The sequence below is a fragment of the Rana temporaria genome, chromosome 6 (genome assembly GCF_905171775.1).
Source record: "Rana temporaria chromosome 6, aRanTem1.1, whole genome shotgun sequence".
In the NCBI taxonomy this organism is placed as follows: Eukaryota; Metazoa; Chordata; class Amphibia; order Anura; family Ranidae; genus Rana; species Rana temporaria.
In genome coordinates, this window is record NC_053494.1 from 43,389,805 (window position 1) to 43,406,015 (window position 16,211).

The 16,211-nt window shown below is 44.2% G+C and overlaps 1 protein-coding gene across 2 annotated transcripts in view; it reads left to right on the forward strand.

Annotated features, from left to right (window-relative positions):
* The window catches only part of LOC120943421, a 78,327-nt gene extending 62,636 nt beyond the window's left edge, over positions 1-15,691 (forward strand). Inside the window, exons 8-11 of one of the 2 annotated variants that reach the window (XM_040356708.1) lie at positions 7,863-7,935; positions 11,995-12,041; positions 13,130-14,119; positions 14,372-15,691. In XM_040356708.1, the coding sequence (XP_040212642.1) occupies positions 7,863-7,935; positions 11,995-12,041; positions 13,130-14,119; positions 14,372-15,449 (2,188 nt within the window). In that variant the 3' untranslated portion in view covers positions 15,450-15,691. Of the gene's footprint in view, positions 1-7,862; positions 7,936-11,994; positions 12,042-13,129 lie in introns of both variants that reach the window. The other variant, XM_040356707.1, reaches the window with a different exon arrangement.
* Positions 15,692-16,211: the final 520 nt, after the last annotated feature.

Below are 16,211 nucleotides of genomic sequence, written 5' to 3' on the forward strand. Positions count from 1 at the left end.
GCCGGGTGCCCTAGGCAGCAGGGCACCCTAGGAGGCTGCCTAGTTAGTGGTAGCACCGGCCCTGGAATCGTGTAACCTCCTACAATTATGCAGTACTTTGGCATAAAGGGCCAAAAGTCACACTGTAATAGGAGGGAGGGTGACACCATCAATTCTGTGTTAAATCCAGTGGCGGCTGGTTCTGTATATTTTGGGGGGCGGCAAACAAGACACCCGTTGCCACCTACCCCCTAATGATGTGCTTTAAAAAACAAGAAAAAAAACATTGAAATCCATGCGTCGGGCGCCCTGCATGTAGATTAGGGGCCGGACGCATGGATTAGGGGGGCGGGGCCCCTAATGGAGGGACCACCACTGGTTAACTCCAACACCATCCAAACTAAAGCTTACACAGACCACAGAGGGTGCACAGGCCTTGTGTATTACTAAACACACATTTAATATTAAAAAATATTAAAAAATTTATATTACACTTGCTAGGATCATTGCACACCACTCAATAACATCACAAAAATGGAAAAGGTGTCTTTGATCTTGCTGAGGATTACAATTATGCAGAAAATTTCTCTTACCGCTGCTGTTGGCTATAGCTGGGGAGTAGCTGCTGGTCCCTGAGGCTTGCTTTAAAGCAATATTGAATTTATTATAATAATTGTGCCTTAGGTTTTAGACGAGGTCTGTGCTCCCATTCCCGTCCTTCTCTCATTGTTGTAGTTGTGGGCTTCGAGCAGGATTCAAGCCAAAGCGGTGTGCAGTACCGCGTTTGGCCTGAGGTGGGCCTCTGCTCCTCTGACACTATGTGCGAATGGAGCCTGCTGTTGCTGAGACTTGGTTGCTTGCTGCAGAGAGAAAAGAGTATAAACATCAGTGGCCGGGTGCCCTAGGCAGCAGGGCACCCTAGGAGGCTGCCTAGTTAGTGGTAGCACCGGCCCTGGAATCGTGTAACCTCCTACAATTATGCAGTACTTTGGCATAAAGGGCCAAAAGTCACACTGTAATAGGAGGGAGGGTGACACCATCAATTCTGTGTTAAATCCAGTGGCGGCTGGTTCTGTATATTTTGGGGGGCGGCAAACAAGACACCCGTTGCCACCTACCCCCTAATGATGTGCTTTAAAAAACAAGAAAAAAAACATTGAAATCCATGCGTCGGGCGCCCTGCATGTAGATTAGGGGCCGGACGCATGGATTAGGGGGGCGGGGCCCCTAATGGAGGGACCACCACTGGTTAACTCCAACACCATCCAAACTAAAGCTTACACAGACCACAGAGGGTGCACAGGCCTTGTGTATTACTAAACACACATTTAATATTAAAAAATTTATATTACACTTGCTAGGATCATTGCACACCACTCAATAACATCACAAAAATGGAAAAGGTGTCTTTGATCTTGCTGAGGATTACAATTATGCAGAAAATTTCTCTTACCGCTGCTGTTGGCTATAGCTGGGGAGTAGCTGCTGGTCCCTGAGGCTTGCTTTAAAGCAATATTGAATTTATTATAATAATTGTGCCTTAGGTTTTAGACGAGGTCTGTGCTCCCATTCCCGTCCTTCTCTCATTGTTGTAGTTGTGGGCTTCGAGCAGGATTCAAGCCAAAGCGGTGTGCAGTACCGCGTTTGGCCTGAGGTGGGCGCCCTATCGGAGCCGAACGGCGCAGTTCTGAAAAGTTTGGAAAAACTCGGAAATACGCCGCTTCCCGAGCCTTTCCAAGGTTTGCCGAGGTCAGCCGAGCTGTCCTTGGGCCTTTCCGTGTGTTCCTGGGGCTCTCCGGCACCACCCCCCACCTCTGGCCACATGCGGTATTGCATGCCATTGAAGTCAATGCGGAACAAATTATTTTTGTTTCCATTGACTTCAATAGGAAAACTCGCTTTGATATGCGAGTACTTTGGATTACAAGCATTCTCCTGAAACGGATTATGCTCGTAATCCGAGATTCCACTTTACTTCAGTCCTTGTATGTTGTAGTTCCATCCTGTGACCCATATATCACCATGGAGTGCTGAAGTGACATAGGGGTAGGTGGATAGAACTGCGGCACACAGCAGTGGATACAGACACTGAGGCCTCGTACACACCACCGGATCTATCCGCTGGGATTTATCCGCAGATCAGTTCCAGCGGATAGATCCGGTGGTGTGTACGGCCCAGCGGATATTTATCCGCGGATATTTTTCCGGCCGATGGATTTCCAGCGGATAAAAATTTCTTAGCATGCTAAGAAATCTATCCGCTGGAATCCTGTCCAGCGGATTGATCCGGTGGTCTGTACAGACTCACCGGATCAATCCGTCCGATCCCCTCCCTCGCATGCGTCGTAATGATTCGACGCATGCGTGGAAGTCTTAACCTTCCAGCGTCGCGCACGTCGCTGCGTCATCGACGGCGCGACACGTCACCACGGATGGATTCCGCGCGGATTTCGATCTAATGGTTAGTACAACTGTGACGGTATCGGTATGATATCCCCGTCAACGTTCCCTTCTTCCCATAACGAAAATCACCCCAATATTCCACGAGGAGGGATATCCCTGGAATCGCCCAGAAAGCCACACATGAGACAAGACTGGATGCTGGAACCAAGACACTTTATTGACACAAAAACTCAGCTTATATGTGGTTACAGCCTGTTAGGAACGCCCCCCTCACACAGTGGGGTTTCCCATACAGATTATAGGAGACAAGTCGGAGCCGACCATGCAGACACATTTCTTTAGATAAAGACATCACTGGAGTTAATTAATACACTGAAGCAATCAGAATAATTAACATACTACTTCTCTAATCATTTAGCCTGATGATACAATACTCATCTTTTAAGGGTAAACACAGATCTTCTTTACACAACACAATAGATCAATTAACCTTTAGAATAGTGAGGGGACATTAGCACGTCAATAACCTGTCAGAGGAATGAATCACACATGAAATTCCTTTCTAACTCTACAGACATGGCAAGCAGGGAGCAGTACACTGAGACATATAGGCAAATGTATCACAATGGCCCCCCTTTTGCTCCCTGCTCCGGCAAACCCGGTTAGACCTTCCCTGGTCCAGTAGGGTTGACGGGTTCAGAGCTTTTAGTCCGAGGTTAACTCCGTTTGGCATGACTGACCTCCCTTGGCAACTGCTTCAGACTCAGGTATGTCACCGGGTCGTCAGATCACACGCCGGTCAGTCCCCAAGTCTTTGTGCGATCTGCAGAGTCACCAGAAGTCAGTGTGAAGACAGCGAATGGGTCTGTGCGCCGCCATCTAGGTGTCCCGCTATGGGAGGGGCAGGTTATGGCTCTGAAGTGACAATCACAGGAGATTCATAAAAAGAAAAAGTTATATTTGTTGAAATGCTGTAGCACTGGTGCTCAGAGTCCGGGGGGGGGGGGAGAGGGGACTCAGAGCCCCATAAGGTCAGCTACCCCCTGCTCCCTCCGCAGCCGCCGGTTCTCCTCTTTGAGCTTCTCCAGCTCCATCTCCAGTTCATGGAGCCTGGGGGGGTCAGCCCGCTGTGACCTCAGGTGGTTGTTCTCCTCCTCCATGCGGCTTATGCGCTCCTCCAGCTCTATGTACTCACGGATCAGATCCTGCTTGCTCATGTCCTGCAGGCTCTCCACGTGGTCCTTCATCATCAGGAACTGGGTGGTGGTGTAAGGGGCCACCGGTGGGCCCTTGGCGAACATCTCGGCCCGCATCTGGGGCGCCCGCTGCGATTCCATCTCCTCCAGTCGCTTCTTCTCCTCCCAGGTCCGCTGGTTATATGACTTCCAGGACCTCTTCTTCTTGGAGGGTAGCTGGCGGTGCCTCTTTCTGCCCAGCTCCCTCCAAGGCCCCTCCGGCTCATGGCGGTCGCCCATGACCAGCTGACAATGGTGTTCCCTGTTGTCCGTAATAACAGATTGTACCATGAGGGCTTCGTAAGGGGTGCCCAATGGTTCTTCCTGACCCAGCTCCTGGGGATCCCAAGCTGAGTCTACACAATGGGCTGCTGCTGGTGGGCGGTACCCAGGTTGAGACCAATTTGACCTGGTGTTGTCATTCATGGGGCAATTCTGCTTGAAGTGACCCAACTGTTTGCACCGGAAGCAGCGTTGTTCGTTGTCCTCCTGGCGTGGGTAGCGAGGGCTAGATGTCATCGGTCTGTTAGGCGGTTGGTATCTAGCGGCTGGTGGGTGTGAGGGCGCCGTTGGTTGTGGAGGTTGTACCCGTGGTGTGACCTGGTTTGTCTTGCGAGTATCCGCATATTCATCCGCCAACTTCGCGGCCTCTGGTAGAGTCATGGGCCTGCGATCTCTCACCCAATCTTTGATATCCGTCTGGATGTGATTGTAAAATTGCTCCAGGAGCATTAGTTGCAAAATGTCCTCTGCGGTGGTGGCCTGGCTGCTGTTAACCCAGTTAGAGGCCGACAGGGACAGCTGGCATGCCCATTCCGCATAAGAGTCTTCCGTGGTTTTGCGTGAGTCCCTGAACTTCTGTCGGTGGGACTCTGGGGTTACTGCATAACGAGCCAGGAGCGCTTCTTTAACCCTGGCGTAGCTATGGATATCCTGATCTGGCACGGTCCGGAAAGCATCAGAAGCTTTGCCTGACAGTTTGCCTGACAATATTGCAACCCACTCTCTTCTAGCTATTCGGTGCAGGTTACATTGTCGCTCAAAATCCGCCAGGAAGTTATCAATCTCACAGTCCTTTTCATCAAAAGCTTTAAAAGCGCTAAACGGAATCTTCCTTGCGTCTGCTGTGCTGTACTCACTGTTTGGAGAAGGTGCGGCTGCTTGTTGGACTGCTGCCAGTTTTAACTGTAGCTCTGCGTCCCTTATTTGTTTGGCCTCCTCCGCTAACAGGTCCATCACTTTCAGCACCACATCTGCCGTTGGGTTCGGGCCGAACCACGCTAGCTTCTCTCTCATTAGCTTGTTGGCTGGCGATTCCTCCTCCTGAATCACTGGTGTCTCCATCTCTTGTACTGCTGGCGTTGCTGCAATCCCGTCCTCCTGGTCTAGCTCCATTGATTCTGCTATGATGACCCGCTTGGTTTTGTTGCTAGCAATCCTTCCACGAACTTCCAGTAGTTCTTCCAGTGTCTGCTTGGAATCCGGGTGTAAAGGGGAATAGAAGGGAAGATCCCACTGCTGCCACCAATTGTGACGGTATCGGTATGATATCCCCGTCAACGTTCCCTTCTTCCCATAACGAAAATCACCCCAATATTCCACGAGGAGGGATATCCCTGGAATCGCCCAGAAAGCCACACATGAGACAAGACTGGATGCTGGAACCAAGACACTTTATTGACACAAAAACTCAGCTTATATGTGGTTACAGCCTGTTAGGAACGCCCCCCTCACACAGTGGGGTTTCCCATACAGATTATAGGAGACAAGTCGGAGCCGACCATGCAGACACATTTCTTTAGATAAAGACATCACTGCAGTTAATTAATACACTGAAGCAATCAGAATAATTAACATACTACTTCTCTAATCATTTAGCCTGATGATACAATACTCATCTTTTAAGGGTAAACACAGATCTTCTTTACACAACACAATAGATCAATTAACCTTTAGAATAGTGAGGGGACATTAGCACGTCAATAACCTGTCAGAGGAATGAATCACACATGAAATTCCTTTCTAACTCTACAGACATGGCAAGCAGGGAGCAGTACACTGAGACATATAGGCAAATGTATCACAACAACCATCAGATCAAAATCCGCCAGAGGATTTATCCGCTGCAACGGTCCGGAGGACCGTTTCCAGCGGATAATCCTCTCGTGTGTACGGGGCCTGACACTCCTGGCAATTTCAAAAGCGAAAGAAACTGATGGAGGCTGCAATTTGTGACGTTAAGGTGGGGCACGTAGTGTTGTAGGGGTAAGTATAAGAACTTTCTTTTGCTGAACTGACAAGGTCACTTTTCGTCACCTGAGCAACCAGTATACTAAACAAACAGGTATCTCCCATCTGCTTTATACACAAATAGTAATACGTTTAATAAAAAGTGACTTTTGGATGCCACTTAATTTGTGAAAACCTAGGAGGAGGTCGAAAAAGGGAGCAAACGCCCTTTCTTTCTGTTTTAACCTCTTTTGTTTTAAGTTTTTGGTAACTTTTGCAGATATGAGATAAAGTAAAACCTTGGTTTAAGAGCGTTTTGCAAGACAAGCAAAAATGTTTAATACATTTTAACTTGATATACAAGCGATGTCTTGATATAAGAGTAGCGTCATGTCACAACTGAGAGTAAAAGAGAAGAGAGGCACCTGTGTAGTAGCAATATGGTTACATTTAATGAAGGTGCAACATTTAGCACCATATTGCTACACTTAGAGGCGCCTCTCTTCTCTTTTATACTTTGCAGCTCTTGCTGGATTTTGCTTCTAATCCCCTTGTGGAGGTGGCCATTTGGCCACTGTTTTATTCATCCATCATTGTTGTATATCAGTTATGTCCAGTCATTAATTTTGATTGGAGCATAACACCTACTTGCGATTTCCTCTGCGACTGAAAATATTATTATCTTTACGTTGTGATTTTATTTATGCACCTGAGTCACCTTATCTGCACTGTTTGCACATTCATTCAGTACACCTTTGGATGTACCTTATTTTTTTTAGCGATTTTATCTTTCAGTCAATCTATTTGCATATTTGCACATTCATTTATCAATTATACTATTTTAGTTATTTATACATTTTACCACTTACACCATTCTATGCTATTGGAGCGCAACTCCATCTCTTGATTTTTTCCACGTCTCACTGTGGGTAGTGGTTGGCCCATACGGTAGTTGCCGCACCTTTACCCTCTGCACACATAGGGCCAGATCCACAAAGAACTTACGGTGGCGTATCTATTGATACGCCGCGTAAGTTCTACGATGCGCCATCGTATCTTTGTTTTGTATCCACAAAACAAGATACGACTGAATGTGGGCTAGATCCGACTGACGTACGTCTTAGTACGCCGTCGGATCTTAGGTGCATATTTACGCTGGCCGCTAGGTGGCGCTTCCGTTGATTTCCGTGTAGAGTATGAAAATTAGCTAGATACGCCGATTCTCGAACGTACGTCCGCCCGGCGCATTATTTTACGTTGTTTACGTAAAGCTTTTTTCGGCGTAACGTTACCCCTGCCTCTATGAGGTGTACGCAATGTTAGGTATGGATGTCAGGACAGCGTCAAATTTTCCGTCGTTTAAGTCGTTTGCGTAAATCGTTCGCGAATAGGGCTTTGCGTAAGTTACGTTCACGTCGTCTAGGCATTGAGCGGGCTTAATTTAATTTGAAAATTCGACGTGATGCTGAGCATGCGCGCACATGCGTCGTTCGAAAAAAGTGTCAATTACGTGGGGTCATGCTTAGTTTACATAAAACACGCCTCCCTGTTCCTCATTTGATTTAGGCGCGCTTACGTCTGCACATTTACACTATGCCGCCGTAACTTTAGACGCAAGTGCTTTGTGAATACAGCACTTGCCTCTCTAAGTTGCGGTGGCGTAGCGTAACTACGATACGCTACGCCCGCTTATATTTACGCCTATCTACGTGAATCTGGGCCATAGTTTCCACTGTAGCGCAGAAATAACTACTTCACCCATCTCTTTACTATGAATAAATGGTTGTGGAACAAATCATTTGAGTTTCCATTATTTCTTATGGGGAAATTCGCTTTGATATACAAGTGCTTTGGATTACAAGCATGTTTCTGGAACGAATTATGCTCGCAGTCCAAGGTTTTACTGTATATGCATCCTTAAATTGACTGCCTTTTATTCTCATTTTAATTTTAGTAGTAGTAGTAATAGTACTAATACTAGTAGTAAACCATTTATATTCTTATGTTTATATTCAGATTCAAGAAGAATTGGTGGAATAATATCCCCAACCCAGCAAAAAGCAAGCTTGCCCAGAGCGAACTTCTACAGGTGAGTTATGCCGCGTACACACGATCAGTCCATCCGATGAGAAAGGGCCGATGGAATGTTTTCATCGGTTAACCGATGAAGCTGACTGATGGTCCGTCGCGCCTACACACCATCGGTTAAAAAAACGATCGCGTCAGAACGCGGTGACGTAAAACACAACGACGTGCTGAAAAAAAACGAAGTTCAATGCTTCCAAGCATGCGTCGACTTGATTCTGAGCATGCGTGGATTTCTAACCAATGGTTGTGCCTACTAACGATCGTTTTTTTCCCATCAGTTAGGAATCCATCGGTTAAATTTAAAGCAAGTTGGCTTTTTTTTAACCGATGGTTAAATAACCTATGGGGCCCACACACGATCGGTTTTGACCGATAAAAACGGTCCATCAGAACGGCGTCCTCTGTATAACCTATCGTGTGTAGGAGGCCTTAAGAATAACCAAAAGATTTTTTTTTTAAGTAACACTATAGCCTTGTAGATGTATTTATACATAGATCTGAAAAGGTCAGCTCTGTGCAAACAATCTTATAATTGTGTGATATTGTATAGTCAGTAAATTTACGTGTGCATGGGGAAGCTCTGCTCCTTGGTTGTTTCTTTCTGACCCACTGGTATCAGTTCCGGTCTTTTAGAAAGGGGCTAAAACAACAAAAGCTCTGCAGATTGGAATGACAGGAAACATTCACAATACTTCCGGTACTCAGATATGTGATTTCTGCCTAGTCATTACGTCCCGTGATGGAGCTCAGGAGAAAAAAACTTTTTTTTCTTTCCAAATAATTGTGACATGATAATACTGACTATTTCACATCAGGTTTGAAGTAAATGATTTGTCCTCTTTAAATATTAGACAAAAGTTTACAAGTCAAAAAGAAGGGTGAGTTTGCACATAGACATCTTGAGATCACATTAAACACATTTTGAAAAAATAAAAAATAAAAATGAAAAATTTAAATTTAAAAAAAAATATATACAACCTTCAAAATTGCTACGTAAGATACTTTGTATTTACACGTTTTTCTAAAAGTGGCATATTAAACAATACCAAGCATGGGAACTCTGGGAGCATTCTGAACTATGTTCCTGTATGGATCATTGTGTATGTTCCAGAGATCTTTTTACTGCTTATGTATTTTGCTTACTACTTTTGCCTGAAATGTGCACACGGTTGAAGGCACATTGTCAAGCCCCCTAGCACTGTCCTTAGGTTGACTTTTTTTGTTGTTAGTAGGTTACAGGTTTTCTCTTTAGAAGATATAATTACAGCACCTGTAATGATTTGTTAAAACTGTCTGTTATCCAGCGCTCTGGATGCAATTTCCCAACGCCAAGGGGGTTATTTACTAAAGGCAAATCCACTTTGCACTACAAGGGGGACTGCCCACTGTCATACCCTCCACACTCCTCTCCTGTACATGCTGCCCATTGTCATACCCTCCACATTCTTCTCCTGTACATACTGCTCACTGTGATACCCTCCACACTCCTCTCCTCTACATTAGGGATGAGCTGAAAACCCCCCCGTTCGGTTCGCACCAGAACCTTCGAACGGACCAACCGTTCGCGTGAACATTTAGAACCCCATTCGAACGTTTGAATTCAAAAGTGCTCATTTTAAAGCCTAATATGCAAGTTATTGTCGTAAAGCATAATAAATATAGTACCTGCTGGGTGTCTATAGTATGCCTGTGAAGTGGCACGTGTTTAGAACTGTCCCTGCACAAAATGAGATTACTATAAGAAAAAAGTAATTTAAAACTGCTTACGGCTTTAATGTAATGTCTGGTCCCTGCAATATGGATGAAAATCATTGAGAAAAATAGCACAGACACAGACAGTACACACACCACGTAGCTTTAGGTGCACACTGCAGAGGACACGGGCAGTACACACATCACGTAGCTTTAGGTGCACACTGCAGAGGACACAGGCAGTACACACCACGTAGCCATTGCTGTCCACTGTCATACACTTCTCTTGTACATAGTGCCTGCTGTCATACCCTCCACACTCTTCTCCTGTACATACTGCCCACTGTCATATCATCCACACTCTTTCCCTGTACATGCTGCCCACTGTCTTACCCTCCACACTCGTCTCCTGTACACACTGCTCACTGTCATACCATTGTCATACCCTCCACACTCCTCTCCTGTGCATACTGCCCACTCATACCCTCCACACTCCTCTCCTGTACATGCTGCTCATTGTCATACCCTCCACACTCTTCTCCTGTACATACTGCTCACTGTGATGCCCTCCACACTCCTCTCCTGCACATACTGCACACTGTCATACCCTCCACACTCCTCTCCTGTACATACTGCCCACTGTCATACCCTCCACACTCCTTTCCTGTACATACTGCCAACTGTCTCTCGTCACAGTCCTCTCCTGTACATACTGCCCCATAATACTTTCCACACTCCTCTCCTGTACATACTGCCCCTATCATACCCTCCACACTCATCTCCTGTACATAATGCCCCCATCATACCCTCCACATTCCTCTTGTGTACATACTGCCCACTGGCATACCCTCCACACTCCTCTCCTGTACATAGTGCCCACTGTAAACCCTCCACACTTCTCTTTTGTAAATATTGCCCACTGGCATACCCTCCACACTCCTCTCCTGGAAATAGTGCCCACTGTCAACCATCCACACTCCTCTGCTGTGCATACTGCCCACTGGCATACCTTCCACACTCCTCTAATGTACATAGTGCCCACTGCCAACCCTCCACACTCCTCTGCTGGGCATACTGCCCACTGTCATACCCCCCACACTCCTTTCCTGTACATAGTGTCTACTGTTATACCTTCCACATTCCTCTCCCTCACCTGCACATACTTCCCACTTGTATACCATCAACACTCCTCTCCTATGCCTCTTACCCACAAAAACAGTTCTTTACAATTATATTGAATATCCTCAATGTTACCAGCTCTAGAATGGGCACACTTTTGTTAGTTCAACTAAAGGAAATCTCCTCAGTCTTCATATTTGTTCTGCCCACTATTAATACTCATTTAATTTTGTGATTACTTCTGTGATGTATAGAGGAACATAGGGGATGTCAGCTACTCTAAATATACCACTTGTAAAAAAAAGTGTCCCTGAAAATATTTTTGAAATGTTGGGAACTATGCATTTGGGCACTGCCCAAAGGCCACCAGGTCAGTAGGGGGCCCCATGGGAGGCTTCTGGGATCCTGTGATATTAAAGCAGTAGTAAACTTTTCTAACATTACTACTTTTTGAGAGGCCCTGAGGTATGTTACACCATAATGTACTAGTATGCACAGCATATTAGCACATTGGGGTACACTTACTTGTCAGACTGAGCCCCCCAGCACTGCGCTGTGATCAATCTGGCAGGTCCCGGGCATTTCCATCTTCATCCGGTCTTCCTTCTGGGTTATGCGCCTTCGGTCACTTGCCTTGGCCGGGCTGCATTGCTGTCACTCCCACGCATGATCATATGCATCCTCTTTCTCTCTCTCTCTCATCCTCCCTGCCTTAAATCTCACCCCTCTCTCATCCCCTTTCTATCTATTTAATGCATTGCAATTAAATTTCTATAAATATTTTTTATAAAAAGACCCACCAAAATCCCCAGCACCAGGCCCATGATGTCCTGAATCCGGCCCTGGCCCCAGCAGACTCAAAGCTGGCACTCAACTGACATTCTTTAACATTTTCATTCACTCCTCCCTTGGCAGCTACTAAAACATTTATGGATGGAGGTAAAGCAATAGGTAGAGGAGCTAGGCCAGCTCAGACAGTAATTGGACACTCCCAGAAAAGGAGAAGGTTGTGTCATGCAAGGAGGGAGGGGGCTGTGCTAGGAAATTGATTCTTCCTGAAGAAATACAATTTTCTAACAAGGCAGAATGCAAGTGAATAAACAAATAGTTATCTTTGTAGAGCTATGCAGAGAACACTTCATAGAACACAACAGGATCCACAAACAAAACAAAAAAGTGTATGATTATTTTAATTTGCTTTGATGTTTTATATTTAATGGCAAAATAATGTATTTATTTTCTTGTTTAGAAACCATCTTTAAATCCAGAAGGAAAATCTGCAACGAAAGCATCTTGGTAAGTCCAAGCTCCGTATTATACAATGCCTTTAAAGCATAACTCCACCTTTTGCAAAATATTAAATGCATTCAAATTTACTGAAACAAATGTGCATTTATTATTTTTTAAGCAAATAAGCGTGTAAAGCATTGCAACTGCAATCTGTGGATCAGGGGTGCAATGCAGACTTTCCTTGGAGCTCTATATGTGTGCCGAGGTACAAATTTTCAGTCTCCAGGGAGGAGAAAACAGCAATAAACTATGGGGTTGATTTACTAAAGGCGAAAAGACTGTGGACTTTGCAAAGCGCAGTTGCACTCTGCAAGTGTAGTTGCTCCAGAGCTTAGTAAATGAGGTAAATTTTGACTTTGCAAAAGTACCCAATCATGTGCAAGGAAAATAAAAAAAACAGCATTTTTGCTTGCACATGATTGGATGATGGAGGTCAGCAGAGCTTCTGTTCATTTACTAAGCTCTGAAGCAGCTGCACTTGCAGAGTGCAACTGCACTTTCCAAAGTGCACAGCCTGTTTGCCTTTAGTAAATCAACCCCTTTGAGTTTGGTGATCACCATACTTACTGTATGTACTATTGAGTCTATCTGCAATAGTAGCAAATGGCACTTGTGACTCATTCATTTACAAATACATGAGATGAAGGACACTAAAATTGACAACTGTCAAGAACCTCCACAAACTCTCAAGCCTCGTACACACGACCGAGTTTCTCGGCAAAAACCAGCAAGAAACTTGCTGGGAGAATTTTTTTTTTGCCGAGGAAACCGGTCGTGTGTACATTTTCGTTGAGGAAACTGTCGAGAAACTCGACGAGCCAAAAAGAGAGCATGTTCTCTATTTCCTTGACGGGAATGGAGAAAATTGGCTATTCGAGTTCCTCGACAGCCTAACAAGGAACTCGATGAGAAAAACTATGTGTTTCGCCCGTCGAGTTTCTCGGTCGTGTGTACGAGGCTTCAGGGCGGGGAATGGGGTCAGTTTGGGGGTGTTGGGGGGTATGTTTGTAACCATGTTATGCCCTAAATATTTAAATACCCTTAAAGTTTAATAAAAAATGTTGATTGATTAACACACCTCCTTCTCTTCTCAGTGCAAGTTTTATAAGCAGAATCGTCAAAGCCCACAAGTCCAGATGTGACAAGCTCACCCAGCAGCAAAATGCCGAAGACTATGTCAATATCTGTGGGGGTCATTTCTATAAAAAAGTTTTTTTTGAACCTGAGGATGAAGATACTGAGAGATGTGTTAAAATGTACCTCATAAAGGAAAGTGAAAATCCAGTTCAAGAAGACAAAATGGAATATAAGGTTGAGGATCACCTAATGGAACCTGGAGACCTGTCTATTGCCAGGATGTTTTTTGATATACTTTGTGATTCATCAGGCGTAAAGGTGGACACATTTGGAAAGTTTAACACAGGAACCTCACTTGGTGGTTCAGGCTGGATGGACAGTTTTGGCAAAAAGGAAACACAAAGGTGCAATTCAAATGTCTCAGCATATCGGGAATCAGGATATAGCAGTTATGGCTCTGAGGATTCTCCAATTGATTTTGTAGACATAGATAGGCTCAATACTAAATACTTTGACCAATGGCCTGACAATGAAGGAGACTCTATACCATACACCTCACGAGGTAGTGTCAAGAAGAACTGTTTATATCCAAAAGGAGACCATTTAGAAAGTTCTGCCTCTAACAGCTTTGCCAATCTTCTGTATAAAAGTAAGGATTTCATAATTGATCCATCCACAACCTTTTGTCTGGACAATTTATCAAACATAGCGCTTTCCAAAAGGAACAGCCTTCTTACTCCAAAAAGCATTCTCTATTATAATACGAAAAATTATTTTTCACAGAACAATGACCATTTTCAATCAATCATAGGACCAAAACCTGAACAGGTTTCTGAAATTACATTACAATGCTGTAAAAGCAACTCTAACCCAACATCTATCTGTCATGTATCTGAATATCAAAGTTTTGATCAAGCTGTCCAAGTAAATGATCCAGAGTATGGCTGCCACATATCCGGATCTAAAAGTTTTGACCAAGCAGTTCTCGAGGGTGGGCCAAATTCTGGGTGTCAGGTGTCCGGATACCAAAGCTTTGATCAAGCAGTTCAACAAGGTGATCTGACTTCAGTATGTCAAGTTACTAAATATCAGAGTTTTGACCAAGCAGTTCTCGAGGGTGGACCAGATTCTGGGTGTCAGGTGTCCGGATACCAAAGCTTTGATCAAGCGGTTCAACAAGGTGATCTGACTTCAGTATGTCAAGTTACTGAATATCAGAGTTTTGACCAAGCAGTTCTTGAGGGTGGACCAAATTCTGGGTGTCAGGTGTCCGGATACCAAAGCTTTGATCAAGCAGTTCAACAAGGTGATCTGACTTCAGTATGTCAAGTTACTGAATATCAGAGTTTTGACCAAGCAGTTCTTGAGGGTGGACCAAATTCTGGGTGTCAGGTGTCCGGATACCAAAGCTTTGATCAAGCGGTTCAACAAGGTGATCTGACTTCAGTATGTCAAGTTACTGAATATCAGAGTTTTGACCAAGCAGTTCTTGAGGGTGGACCAAATTCTGGGTGTCAGGTGTCCGGATACCAAAGCTTTGATCAAGCGGTTCAACAAGGTGATCTGACTTCAGTATGTCAAGTTACTGAATATCAGAGTTTTGACCAAGCAGTTCGACAAAATGAAACCTCAGGATCAACCAACTACTCTGTGGTTGAGACAGGATACAAACCTTTAGAAGATCTTATTTTTCAAAATAGTGACTATTCAGTTATGGACATGTCTAAAAATGAGGGAGGATATCAGTTGGGGAAAAGTCACTGCCAAAATAATGCAGAATATCTACAAACAAAGACGTTTATTAATGTTACAGATAACAACAAAACCACTACCAACAGTCAAAAACGTGAACTTTCCATTGCCTCAACCCAATATTCGTTGGAGAACTTTCTAAATTCAACAAAGGAAAAATACCATCCATCTAAAGATTTTTCAGATAAATCTTTTGAGGCTATAAAGTTAGCAGTGGACACTTCTCTTGAAAATGACCTGGCAGTAACACATGAAAGTGTTCCTTTGGCATTGACTTTTGACATATGTGAGCATTTGAGGAACCTGAAAAACATGCACGGAAATAAAGTGCCTCTCAACAACCTGCTATTTCCTTGCCATCTGGATGATGTTCAGTCTGTTCGAGAAAAGCTTGCAAGTTATAAAAAGCTCACTAGCCAAAAATGCCCTTCAACAAAGTTTGACACAATTGAGAATTTGTCCTATTATTTCCCTCTCTGTGATTTAGAGGCCCTGGGTCCAGACCAGCAAACTAAACACTTATTAATACAGCAAATTGATGCAGATAAAGATGACAACTCATACATGAAGATATCATTACCTTAATACAACAGTTAAAGATGTTTGGGAATTTCCACTTTTTGGATTAAGGGGACAACCAAGTGAAACTTGCCTGGGTTTAAAAAATATCAAGTTTCAGGAAGATCAGTGTTGCTGGTTAAATGTGTTTTGGCAGCCCTTTTTTGTGATATTTTAAACGTTGGGGGAGTTTTACTAAATTAAAAAAAAACATGCTCACTTGGTACAGCAGATGTTAATTTTGCAAAGTGAACGTTCACTTAAAGGATAAGTTCACGTTTAAAAAAATTTAATAAATGTCCATCTTTTTGCAGGTAAAAAATGTGCATTTATTTATTTTTATTGGGAGCCTGTAAAGCATTGCACCCACTATCAGCAAATTATGGGTGCAATGCAGGGCTCTTGCAGGCTGTCAGTGTTAGCTGTCTGTTCGTACCTGGTATGGGCAGGCAGCTACACACTGACAGGAAGCATCAATGAACTACCTAGACAGCACCCTGGTAGTTCATGGAGACCTACAAGCCGACAGCCACAGAGGCTGGTGGTACTTGTAGTTCTCCCATTCACAGAACTCTGTAAATGAATGATGCAGCCAGGTGGGCGGATCCCTGCACGGCCGCATATGTTTTAAATTTTGACAGCGATATTTTCTAAGTTAAGTGAACATGCACTTTGCAGATGGAACATTCACTTTGCTAAGTGACCAGCATCTATTCCTTTAGTAAATCAACCTTATTTGTTTCATTATCATGGACGCATTTAGTCTTCTTTTCATAATGTAAATGGTAG